Genomic DNA, 13,720 nt, shown 5'->3' on the forward strand with positions numbered 1-13,720 from the left:
AGCTTGGGGAACTTTGGTTGAAAGCAGCAAACCCCAATTTCACAATTGTATTAATATTAACCTGTATTAACCTAAGGCTATTCAGAGGTTTGGTTTCATGTACAATTGGGCTGTTTGGTAAAATAAGCAGGTTCAATTCCAGGTAAGAGAGGCGGTTTCCCTGTTAGAACCAGATGCCAGCAAGTTACAGAACAAACCTTTGGGAAATGGAGAGTGGGTAGGTGTTATTTTCGACATGCTGCTCACTGCTTGATGGATTGAGGGCAGACGTGTGAGAGGGAGACTGAAGGTAGCAGAAATGTCTTAAAGAGAAGTTGATTTTGATAATCCTCCCCTGTGCTCTGTCTCACGTTGGCAGTAGATAATGATGGTGATAATGGGGGATGATGATGAAGATGTTCGCCCACATTGATTTGGCTTTTACTTTATGATGGGCACTGGGCCAACTACTTTACATATAACCCAACGAGGTAGGTCGTATTCGGTATTCTCATTTTACAGATAAACTGAGGCACACAGAGGTTAAGAAATCTGCTCGGATTTGATCTCAGGTAGACTGACACGAAAGACTGTGTCTTAATCCCTTCATTATCACGCTTGCATTGCTCAAATGCAAGTGACGTGGATACAGTCAGATGGACCTCTACTTTAACACCATCTCTTTTTTAATTAGGAAACACAAATATTTCCAAAGAAGGTACACAGATCGCCAATAGGCACAGGAAAAGATGGTCAACATAGCTAAGTATTAGAGAAATGCAAATCAAAACTACAATGAGGTATCACCTCACACCAGTCAGAATGGCCATCATTAAAAAGTCTACAAGTGGGCTTCCCTGGTGGCGCAGTGGTTGAGGGTCCGCCTGCCGATGCGGGGGACGCGGGTTCGTGACCCGGTCCGGGAAGATCCCACATGCCGCGGAGCGGCTGGGCCCGTGAGCCATGGCTGCTGGGCCTGCGCGTCCGGAGCCTGTGCTCCGCAACAGGAGAGGCCACGACAGTGAGAGGCCCGCGTACCACAAAAAATAAAAATAAAAAAATGATGGTACCCTATTTTCAAAAAGCAATAAAGGCAAGCCTTTGAACAAGAGCTTGTGAAATAGAATGCTGTGAAAGAAGTGGGTTAGTATAAGAGTGAACCCCATGAGGCAGGCAACTTGGGAGAAAATGCAAAATCTGTTTCTTCCATGAACATCTGGGATACCCGGTATGACTCCTGATAACCCAGGAAATGAGGCAAGGAATTGCAAAGAAACCCCAGATATGACCCCTGGGTTGTGCTCTAAGGAGTCAAGCAATTGCAGCCTGGGAGGAATGCGGGTAATTGTGAAGTTTATTGGGCTGAAGAGGGACAGACCACTGAGAGTCTTCACTCTCCAAAAAGCATGTGTGCTACTCAACTGAGTCCAAGTTGAGGCTCCTAGGTCATCCTTTGATGCACAGAGCCAGGCAGATAGAATCTTAGAACCCAGAGTCATGAGGAATGAGAAGGAGTAAGGAAAGGCGAGACCAGGACAAGGTGTTCTAAGACACACTGAGCTGACAACATCCTCAAATGTAAGAACTACCAGATTTCTTCTTAAAGGAGAACAGATTCCTACCAAAGGCCTCCAGAATATGTCTGTGGTCCCTATATGGAGAAACACTGGCTTAAAGAACTGAAGTTTTATTCTCTTCAGATAATAACAGAATTCCAAAGTAATATTTCACGGGAAAAGTTTTTTTTTTCCTTCTGAAGTATACTTATGGTCAAAAGGAAACCCAGAATTAAAAATAAATTCTCAGAGAACTCTTGGCTACCCCTGGATATGTCCAAGAGGTCTAGCTTGGGGAACTTTGGTTGAAAGCAGCAAACCCCAATTTCACAATTGTATTAATATTAACCTGTATTAACCTAAGGCTATTCAGAGGTTTGGTTTCATGTACAATTGGGCTGTTTGGTAAAATAAGCAGGTTCAATTCCAGGTAAGAGAGGCGGTTTCCCTGTTAGAACCAGATGCCAGCAAGTTACAGAACAAACCTTTGGGAAATGGAGAGTGGGTAGGTGTTATTTTCGACATGCCGCTCACTGCTTGATGGATTGAGGGCAGACGTGTGAGAGGGAGACTGAAGGTAGCAGAAATGTCTTAAAGAGAAGTTGATTTTGATAATCCTCCCCTGTGCTCTGTCTCACGTTGGCAGTAGATAATGATGGTGATAATGGGGGATGATGATGAAGATGTTCGCCCACATTGATTTGGCTTTTACTTTATGATGGGCACTGGGCCAACTACTTTACATATAACCCAACGAGGTAGGTCGTATTCGGTATTCTCATTTTACAGATAAACTGAGGCACACAGAGGTTAAGAAATCTGCTCGGATTTGATCTCAGGTAGACTGACACGAAAGACTGTGTCTTAATCCCTTCATTATCACGCTTGCATTGCTCAAATGCAAGTGACGTGGATACAGTCAGATGGACCTCTACTTTAACACCATCTCTTTTTTAATTAGGAAACACAAATATTTCCAAAGAAGGTACACAGATCGCCAATAGGCACAGGAAAAGATGGTCAACATAGCTAAGTATTAGAGAAATGCAAATCAAAACTACAATGAGGTATCACCTCACACCAGTCAGAATGGCCATCATTAAAAAGTCTACAAGTGGGCTTCCCTGGTGGCGCAGTGGTTGAGGGTCCGCCTGCCGATGCGGGGGACGTGGGTTCGTGCCCCGGTCCGGGGGGATCCCACATGCCGCGGAGCGGCTGGGCCCGTGAGCCATGGCCGCTGAGCCTGCGCGTCCGGAGCCTGTGCTCTGCGACGGGAGAGGCCACGGCAGTGAGAGGCCCGCGTACCACAAAAAAGGCTACAAGTAAGAAATGCTGGCGAGGGTGTGGAGAAAAGGGAACCCTCCTACACTTTTGGAGGGAATGTAAATTGGTGCAGCCACTATGGAAAAGAGTATGGAGGTTCCTCAAAAAACTAAAAATCGGGTTGCCATATGCCAAAACCATAACTCGGAAAGATGCATGCATCTCTATGTTCATAGCACACTATTTACAATAGTCAAGACATGGAAACAACCTAAGTGTCCATCGACAGATGAATGGATAAAGAAGATTGGTGTACACACACACACACACACACACACACACACACACACACACACTGGAATATGACTCAGCCATAAAAAAGAATGAAATAATGCCATTTGCAGCAACATGGATGGACCCAGAGATTATCATACTAAGCGAAGTAAGTCAGAAAGAGAAATACCATATGATATCACTTATATGTGGAATCTAAACTATGACACAGATGAACCTATCTATGAAACAAATAGAATCACGGACATAGAGAACAGACTTGTGGTTGCCGAGGGGGAGGGGGTTGGGGAAGGGATGGAGTGGGAAGTTGAGGTTAGCAGACTTCAGCTAATTTATACAGGATGGATAAACAACAAGGTCCTACTGCACAGCACAGAGAACCATATTCAATATCCTATGATAAACCATAATGGAAAAGAATATTTCAAAAAGGAACGTATATATATGTATAACTGAATCACTTTTGCTGTACAGCAGAAATTAACACAACATTCTAAATCAACTATACTTCAATAAAAAATTTAAAAAAAGAAACACAAATATAAATGGACAAAAAGAAACACAAATATAAACCACTGAAGGAAGTTTTTCAATGCACAGAAGCATTGTCTAGGTAAATCAGATATAAACTGGAGCTGAGATGAGCAGATAATCAGACTAACAAAATTCACAACGCATCATCGGCAAAACCAACACTCTGCTGTATCCATCCCTTTGATGTAAAGTGTATCAGTATATTACGGGAATCTACCTGGAGACCCTCCCTGACCTTACAGAAGAGAGAAGGATTTGATTGTCCTGGAGTGGACCATTCCACGCGATGCATATAAATTTGCATCAAAAGTAATACATTTCTGGAGATGGGCAGGTCCTTCGAGAGCATCTCATCCAAGTGTGTTCTAAACCTAGGCAATCGCATAGTGCGTTCGTGACATTTGCAATATCTGCGCTGTTATTTACTTAATATTTGTCTTCAAATTTACTGAGGCCTAATATCACTACCTGCTTTTTCAACATCCCTAAGCATTAAGGCCCATGTAATCATGAGTTTAACGAGCTAGTTATGGTTTTTCCTAATACTTCGTTTTAAAAGCCCCGTATATAACCAGTCAGTAAAATACATGTGCACACCAACAAAAACACCTCATGGTTGTGGACCACACTCTAGAGAGCAGTGATGTGGTTCACCCCCCCTCATGGGCCTTGGGAAGAAACTAAGGTCAGAAAGGTTGGGTGACTTCTCAAGGGCACCCAGAATGTTCGTGGCACAGTCAGGCCTAGAACACAGAGCTCCTGTCCTCTGTCCATTTATTCTTCATGATACCACAATGAATCAGACAGCAAGTGATGAGAAAGTGCCCATCATGAACATCTGATGGAGTTCATTGCTCCGGGGCCCTCTCTGCATTCCCTTTTTCTTTAATATAAAGTCTTGAGTGTATATCGTGGAACCCACGACTGACAGTCTTGGAAGAAATGTTGATTCTTTGTAAGAGCTCAAGCGACCGAGTACTCACTACCTACACTCAGGGAGTGCAGCCCATTTTTCAACAGCTCTTATTCTTTGATGTTTTCCTTTCTTTTGAGTCTGGAATCTTCCTCATGCTAACTCTCACCCATGGGTTTCTGTTCTAAGAGTTCCATACTGTTTTTAGCTCTTTGCTCTTGTGAACGCGGTGATACCTCGTATCAAGCTATCTACTTGTTGGATCTGGCCTTGTCCCTGTGGGCCACGTGCTAGTACATCAAGGGGACCCTCTGAAACATGAAGGTGATGGTACAAGGAATGCTCCAACTCACTGTCTCCCCACAGAACTATAACTGCAAGACTTCTTCCCCTCTTTTCTTTTTTGATGAGACCTCCTTTTCTGCTGGGGCATATGTTACTAAATCACGTAGAAAGTCATACCAAAAAAATGTTTCCATTTAAACTAGAGGATGGTTGAGCCATAAAGCCAGGGGGAGCTTTGTGTCTATCTAGTCTACCTTCCCCTGAAAGGCCCTCTTCAACATCTAGGCTAAGAAACTAAACACTTTCAGCTACGAGAGTCTCGCTACTTGTGAGGCAGTTTCTTTCCCTTTCATTATATTCCACTTTTTGCATTGAGTTGAAAATGGGTTCCTATAACTTCTACCTCCAGGGCCTTGTTCTGAGTTTGGGTAGGAAACCTGGGCAGACTGCCTGACCCAGACGTGAAGAGAGCTTCTGGGCATGTGGTGATTCCTGATCTTCAATGAAAAGGCTCACATTTTGGCCTACGTGTAGGGGAAAAAAAAAGCAGCAGTGGAACATGTCCTACTCTCTGCTGCCCATAATCTTAAACAGTGAAGAACTATCACTTTAGGCTTTCACTTCAAAAAATATGGAGATCTTGGGGTTTCCCTGGTGGCGCAGTGGTTGAGAGTCCGCCTGCCGATGCAGGGTACACGGGTTCATGCCCCGGTCTGCGAAGATCCCACGTGCTGTGGAGCGGCTGGGCCCGTGAGCCATGGCCGCTGAGCCTGTGCTCCACAATAGGAGAAGCCACAACAGTGAGAGGCCCGCGTACCACAAAAAAAAAAAAAAAAAAAAAAAAAAAAAAAAAAAAATGGAGATCCTAGGACAGGTTCCAATAAGAGCTCCCGGAGGAATAGGTTAATGGACCAATCAGAGAATTAGCTGCTTCCAAAGACCCAGTGGGAAGGATGGCGCCGCAGTGGCTAATTTTATCTCAACTTGATATCTCATTGTAGAGTCATGAAAGCTCAAATGTTGAAGGACAATAGCTACAAGAAAAAAAAAAGTTTCCATAACTTAAATGAAGCTGGAATGAGATGCAGAAGCCGCTGTACTCAGTCTGAAGTTGGTTCATTTTTTTTTTTTGCGGTACGCGGGCCTCTCACTGTTGTGGCCTCTCCCGTTGCAGAGCACAGGCTCCAGACGTGCAGGCTCAGCGGCCATGGCTCACGGGCCCAGCCGCTCCGCGGCATGTGGGATCTTCCCGGACCGGGTCACGAACCCGTGTCCCATGCATCGGCAGGCGGACTCTCAACCACTGCGCCACCGGGGAAGCCCTGAAGTTGGTTCATTTTGACAGTCGTTTTCTTCCTGACCTGTTCCCTGTAGCTCCGAAGCTCTCTCCCTCTTGAACTGTGACCCTGTCTACTCCTGATGACAATCACTTAATCAGCACATCAGATTGTCGCACGGCTGGTTTTACCTTGGGTAAAGATTCATTTTCCTTATTAACATCACAAGAACCCAGTTCTTTCCCCAACCAATTAAAGAGGAAAAATAGAAGGGTCCCAGTGAGATAGAGGGAAAAGAAAACTGTTCTGACTTGTGGTACAGGGGCAGGTTACTCAGTCCCACACGATCCTGGGAATCCAGTCCTCATGATTCTGAAATGCAGCTGCAGGTCAGGACCACATAGAAAAAGTAAACAGGCTGGAATAACCATTATAGACATTGCTCACTACCCAGATATCAAAGAGTTCAGCTAGGGTCAGAGCCTAGTTTTGGTGGATTTACTCTGTGTGTGTGTTAGCCTGTATTATTTAGAGTGGATATCTGGACAGCTTACGATAATAGCAACAATCCTCAATGAGCATTTTGCTTTCCTCCGTGTAATCTCCAGCAATAAGAACTTTGGTCTCTCCCTGTATTTTGCCCGACTATCCTGCTTGAGGAACATGTTAACATTTACTCTGTTTCTTTATAAGAGATGTTTATCTGAGTTTACTCTAGTTCATAGAGATTTCTGAGTTATTCTACGGTTCCTTTATGCCCTGGTGTTATAGACTCTGAATAGACTGCTGAGGTTGAATCCACAGTATTAATAAGGGGTGGTGGGAGGGATGGCAGGTGATAGGAACAACAACCCATTTTAGGATTATGTTTAAAGAATGAAACTAGTCTAACCACACAATGTGCCTTCTGATTTATTCATATGAGTAAACTGCAGCCTATTCAAATAATGCTAATAGATTCCGAAGAGATACGCGAATTGTGGTGGATTTAGATTCAACGTCTATTTCTCCTCTCTGCAATTCTGGAGATTTTTGCCATACTCTGTATTTAACTTGTTAGAAAGAGTTAATAAAAGATCATTGCTTGGTAGAATCCAACCTGCTGGCAAGTCAGCTCTACCAGTTAACACCGAAACGTTATACCTTATATTTAAATCTTTAGCAATATGTAGTAAATATCCAAATATAAAAGAATAATTTGGTTGAAAAATTCCAGAAACGCATTTGACCAAGCGTGGATAGATCCTGCTGATTCTACTGGATTGAGTTTTGGAAGGCTGTGCTTTTATCCTCATCCCTTTCCCCCCTGCATCTGTCTTCTTGCTTCCTTGGGTAAAATAAACTTGATATACCAGGACTGATGTGAAATGCTTAGCTGACTCTTTGCAATGACCCTAAGAAAACTGTCGCACCATGACCTTTTGAAAATAGACCGCAGACAACCCAAGCACCCACTGCTTTGCCCTATCCCGAACCTCCCAATGCATTTTTTTTTTTTTTTTTTTTTTGCAGGCTAGGTTCCATTTCATTCTTATTTATTTTCTATTTTCAAAATATAGCATTTGAGGCTCTGCTTGAAAGGGACCAAAGAGCCTCTCTTTATTTTCTGACCGTCAGTATCCCCGAGGAGGAGGAGGACTGATTCTGGGCTTGTAAATTGCGGCATTCACTTAGAGTGAATCGACAGGAGAGTCTGCTCAAAATAAAAGATTAAAACTCCATGAAACAGCTCTGGGGGCAGAGGATGAAAAGCAAAAGGAGCAATTACATGTGTACGAACACCTCTAGACTTTGAATAGCAAATCTCACCAACCAAGGAATGCTTGGCTTTTTCTGAGCAAAGCCCAATGAATGTAAATCTGTGAGGAGGCGGCACTGATACCACTAATAAAACCACAGAGCCCTAATTTCTCACAAGGACAGACTTTGGTGATAAAGATGTTTATGACATACGTAGTGCGAGCTCATGAAGTCATGAGAGATCATAATTCTGAAGGAGAGACTTTCCTGGGACGTCACTAGCTTCATTTGGGGGCGCTTTACTTGGCATATACGTCTGCACCTTCTCTGTTTCTCAAGAGCTCACGGAGCTGTGAAACTTGAACTAGACACTTCAAGTCGCAAAAACACCTTTCTCTAATTCATCTCACCCAAAGGGCTGGCTAGAAAGAATCATCTCCTGTATTCTCCTGCTGGCCACATCCTCACCATCTTCTGTGAGACTCAAGTTACCATCTTCCCATTTCATCTTCAAAGGCCCCAGAGACATTTCCACGCAACAGCTGTTCTCTCTCCACTCGCTCTCTGTGACATTTGGACCCTTCCCTTTCTCTTGGCCCCCGATGGCCTTCAAGTCACAATTGGTATCCTTTCTCTAAAGTGAATGTTGACCCTCTTCTCTTTTCTCCTTCCTCCCTGCCAACACTTGCGCAACTCTCCAATTCAGGGGTTGGCCAGTTTTTTCCTGTCTTTTTTGCACCAGACAACAAATGGCTTTGTGGACCACGTTGCAATGACTTAAGGCCAAGGTGCAGTGCAGAAGCTGATGATACATCACACATGGGTGTGGCTGTCCTCTACTAACGCTTTGCTTAAGGGACACTGCAATTGGAATTTCATATGACTGTCATGTGTCAGGAAATATTTTTCTTTCAACCCTTAAAAAAATGTCACTATTCTTAGCTCGTAAGCCACAGAGCAACAGGCAGCAGGCTAGATTTGGTCCGCACCCCCACCTACAGTTCTCCGACCTCTGCTCTGATCCATCAGGGCTGCCCTCCTGTGAGCTCTTCCCAGAGTAGAGATGAGTTGTAGGTAGGACAGAGTCAGCAGGCACCCCTGCGGGATGCTAAACCCTCGGCAGATGCGGGAAGGGGAGAGCAAAGGGGAGGCTGAGGCTGGGTTGTGTGAACTGAGACAAAGGGGGATTTTCTACCTAAAGGTTGGCAAGAGCTCTTTTGGGGAGGGAGACTGGGGGCAATGGAGGTATGAGGGCGGGGAGGGTCTGTATTTAGATCACACCAAGCATGCAAAAGGATATCAAGAGGAACACCCCTGAAGAGTGGGAGCTATTAATAAGGATTTTAAACTGTCTCAGTATTGGGCTGTGCACTTCCTTCCCTTAAACGCCTTCTGAATTATCCCCCAGACTCTGCAGGGAACTGAAGATGAAAGCGGCTGCAGGGGGAACGGGATCTGGAGCACCATTGAACGATTGCAAAAACAATTCACTGCCAACAGACTGTCCCGGCAGGGTCCCAGTGCTATGGTCGTGGCCTGGATAGGCACGCTGCCCCTCGGATGCCCAATTAGATAGAATTGGGGGAAACCTAATGCAGAGAGCACTTTCTCTCTGCTTGACCACCCAAATGAACAGCATGGGAAACTGAGTCTGAGCTCATGAGTCAGCCCTGGAGAAGCTCCTAACCCTGCCTCCCACTCCAGGTGCCTGGGGTCTTGGGGCTAGGACAGAGGGGAGGGCCCCCAACTCAATGGCTAGAATCCAAGGTAAGTTCAAGGGGCCATGTTAGTAGTTTGGATAGAGACTTCTCTGAGAGTTTCCATGCAAGCACGTGGCCTCAGCCAGCTTGGCATGAAACCAACCCCGAACCGGGACAAAAGCAAAACCAAAACCGAAGAAACTTGAGAAGTATTACTTCTTAAAGAAAATGACCTTTTAAGAAATATTCTCAGTCATCAAGCTTTATATATACAGAGAGATGACTGAGTGAGAATGAAATGGGGCCAGAGGAGGAGACATTTATCGATGGTGGTGGTGAGGGGAAGGGTCAGGAGCCCAAGGACAGAGCCTTGTCTTGGGACAACAAGGGGATGCTCAAACCTCTTAGAGGGGTACCTGGTTACCCAGGAAACCTGGGAGTCCTGCCCTGCATCCAACCTGGTCTAAAAGAAGTGAGTTCAATTATTGCCAGCAAGCAGGGATCCGGCTGGGAGGGTATTCAAAAAGGGGAGACTTGAAGACCACAGTCATTTGGGGTGCTTGAAACCTCCAGGCCCTGACCATTTCCCATGCGTGTGCATTTCCCTTCTCCACGATTAGTAATTTGGATGGATTTTCCTATCCGATCTGCTCCCTTTCCTCCCCATCTGGAATTCTGGAAAGAAGGGAAAGCCTTTTCCAATCAGGACCTTGCTTTTCCCTTCCCTATGCCCTGGGAGATTTGGAGAGGCAGCAGGAAATGCTGGAGAGCGCTCGTGTCCCTGCAGGAACAGCCAGTTGCAACGCACGACCATCACTATAGATCTACGATTTATGAAAATAAAGCAAATATGTGCCTGTTTCGGTGCCTGCCGTTTGCCTACCAATGGTGCAGTGTTCACCATTCCAGCCCTCTCGGCATTCACATTTGCCATCTTTACAGGTCCCGTGCTCAATGCAGCGGGGGTGGCACACGCGCTGGTCACAAGCTGCGCCTGTCCAGCCCTCTTCACAGCGGCAGGCTCCCCCGATGCAGACGCCGTGAGTGCCACAGTCTACTGAGCACACTTCTGGAAGAAAAACAATGATTACAGCTCAACACCACAGCCGGCGAAACCCTCCACCGGAGGCCAGACCACACACATGGCCCGGGCCCCTGGAGCTGGCCCAAGGCCCAGAGGTATGTCATCCTGGGCGGCCTGTCTCTCCACTGGCCGGGTATTCATCCACTGCGAGGTAGTTTCTAGAGCAGCGTTCTCACAGTGGGGTCCCTGGACTGGCTGCAGTGCCATCACTGGGGAACTATGCGGAAATGCAACTTCTTATGCCCTGGTTGGTCCTCTTGACTTAGAAACGCGGGGAGTGGGACTTAGAAATCTGTTTTGTCAAGTCCTCCAAGTGTCTGTGATGTACACTGAAGTGTGAGAACCACTGCTCTAGGGCTGGAGACCATCCCAGGAAGAGGTCAGACATCGTTGCTCAACCAGTTTGGTAAAGCCACCCGGGAGGTGCCCACCTGAAAAGATACCTGCGGAGCCTGACTCCCCAGCCAGCTGGGATTCTTTTCCCTGTTGAGAGCCTGAACTGACCAGAGGCCAGTCAGAGACCCAGCGGCTCCAACCTCGCTGATGACTGCAGGCCCAGCTGTCACCCGGATCGGCACCTTGGTGGCGATCGTGACCGCTCTAATCGTGCTGCCTTTACACAGCCTCTTTCTCAAAGGAGCTCAAAGTCTTTTGTGGTTGGGGAGGAGACATACAGACAGATATGAACGCTCTGGCATTCCAGACCTCTCACTCGAGGACAAGCACGTGCCAGGCAGTCATCCTCATGACAGACTACTGAGGGAGGCATGGCTCATCACGCCAGGGGAGGGGAGACCAGGCCAGGAGGGTTAGTGACTCACTCCAAGTCACACAGCACGTCGGGAGCACCGCTGGGTCTCGGATCTAGGGCGCCCCCTCCCCCCATCCTCCACAGAGCTTGGCCTGGACCACCAACATCAGAGCTGCAGGCAGAGGCGAGTGGGCTGAGAAGATACCCAAAATAGCCCATGTTAACTGACTCTTCCTTTTTTTTTCCCTTCTGGAATGAAATATTCATTTCTTTCCCATTGTAGCAAAGCTTCGCATAGATTCCCTTCCTGATTGCCATGGTAATCTGACAGAAGGGGGCGGAAGGATGATGGCTTGCTTGGATAGGCGCTTGACAGTGTGAACGGAACCATTCTTGGAAAGGTGGAGACTGGCTTGAACTGTTGAACCATTCCATTTTAAGGTCACTAGGGAGGTAAGACACGTACTCTTAATTTCAGGAAAATAAAGGGTACAGTGCCACTTCATTATTTTCCTGTCACTGGAGTATGCAGAGCTTTATAACATGTTCACCTGGCACCCCGAGGGAGCGTCTTTTCTCTTTTATAGGACATTCCGTTCAGTTTGTCTGGGACTGAGTTGTTCGGTTTTGTTTTCTGGTACCTTTAGGGAGCGTACATAAGAAAGCTATAATGCAAAGGGAAGCATCCCTCCCGGGCCCCTCATCCATTTGCAGTGATGAAACCAACGAGGCACAAGGACCAAGTGGTGTTTGTTTGTTTGTTCTTTTCTCAAGGATCAAAGGCTTCATGACTGAGGATAGAGTAAGAGAGGTACTATGCAACTGACCAAAGTCCCTCCATCCCGAGTGGAAAGAGCAGATTCCCATCTGTTTGGGCTTTTGGAAGGAACACAGGGCATGAGTGTTGGGGAAAGTGAGGAGGAAACCTCCTGGCTTACCGACGGAGCAGTCGGGACCCATCCAGTTGGGATCACAGCTGCAGAGGCCCGTATCGGGGAGGTAAGTACCATGTCCACTGCACTGGTCTGGGCACTGGACCCTCGCCAGCTCACAGTTGAGGCCACCCCAGCCAGGGCTGCAAAGGCATTCTCCATTTACACAGACCCCATGGCTGGAGCACGTAGGATCCAAGCAATCAACTGAAAAAAAAACAAAGAGGAAAAGTATTGATCACTCATGGGGGATGGGCCATGAAACAGCAGTTTACAGCTGAACGGACCAGTGCTGCACCAATTCTTACCCACCTGCAAGCAAATGGAACAGCCCAGGTAGTACATGGCCCCTTGAAGAATACCCATAAAGAATTAAAGACTTTTTATTTGTTAAAACACCAAATCTCAAACTTGAAGAGAATGTAAAGGAAAAAGGGGGATTTCTCAAGCAGAATCAGGAGGAACCAAATATAGAGATGTATCCTCCAACCTCGAGAACCTTGTACTTAGAAGCATTAGTATCTTATTGAACCACATCAGGGCTTCTGAGACTGGACCATGAATGCTGGTGATGTCTCTACGTGTAATACCAAACCCGATCATCCCTCACTTTTGGAGAGAAAAGTAGAGAGGCTCAGTCTAACTTCACTAATACTTGACTACAGAAGGTACCAAAAGATGAAACAGAAAACCAGTGACACTCATGCGTGAGTCACTTTCCTAATTAAGTTTCACTTAGGCTAAGTCTAAAATTAGTTTTCATTCTCTGAGCACACATCTACTGGAAGTTAGTAAATGTGCAGGAAAGAAGAGGTGAAGTTGGGTGTGGAAGTGATCCCAAAGGGGTAACCTTCCTACACACAATCTTAGTAAAATGGATGGGTGAGTCTCTGGCTGTGGCACTGACCTCCCCCCAAACTGTTAATCAGGCGAATTAACGGTCAGATTCCAGTCACTGCTGTTCTTGCCAGTTTCATGGTCTGATTGCTTGGCCCTCTTAGTAATCAGAGTGGCTATACATCCAGTAGTGACTGGAAGTTTATTACTCTGGAATCCACTCAAAGTGAGGAGAGCAGTGAGCTGCAAAGGCCAGTTCTCAGGACAGGACTTTTTGTATGAGAATGTGACCCCAAACTTTGGACATCCATCCAGCCTGAGGATGGACAAATAGGGCTTTTTAGAGTAAGACCAGCGTCCTTAGGTATTCCTAGAAAATGATGCAGTGGCATTTGAACAGAGGGCACTGCACACCGTGGGGTCTGAGTGGTGAACAGGGGTCTTACGTGAGTCTCAGATGGTGCCTTATGGATCAGAGCAATGGTGGGGGGCGGGGTCTTGTCATCTTATTTGACTAAGACATAAACTTCGCTCACTTTAACAGCTTGGAAATCAGGTCTGTTGGCCTAGATTAA

General features: G+C 46.2%; 1 protein-coding gene across 9 annotated transcripts in view; it reads right to left on the bottom strand.

The window, feature by feature from the left end:
• TENM2 (teneurin transmembrane protein 2) overlaps positions 1-13,720 on the bottom strand; it is a 714,433-nt gene that overhangs the window by 149,890 nt on the left and 550,823 nt on the right. For 6 of the 9 annotated variants that reach the window (XM_067732909.1, XM_067732913.1, XM_067732908.1 and 3 more), the window contains 2 exons: positions 12,315-12,515; positions 10,398-10,610 (listed from right to left, as the gene is read on the bottom strand). In XM_067732909.1, the coding sequence (XP_067589010.1) occupies positions 10,398-10,610; positions 12,315-12,515 (414 nt within the window). The remainder of the gene's footprint in view (positions 1-10,397; positions 10,611-12,314; positions 12,516-13,720) is intronic. The other 3 variants (XM_067732907.1, XM_067732906.1, XM_067732910.1) reach the window with 2 other exon arrangements.

The sequence above is a fragment of the Pseudorca crassidens genome, chromosome 3 (genome assembly GCF_039906515.1).
Source record: "Pseudorca crassidens isolate mPseCra1 chromosome 3, mPseCra1.hap1, whole genome shotgun sequence".
Lineage (NCBI taxonomy): Eukaryota > Metazoa > Chordata > Mammalia > Artiodactyla > Delphinidae > Pseudorca > Pseudorca crassidens.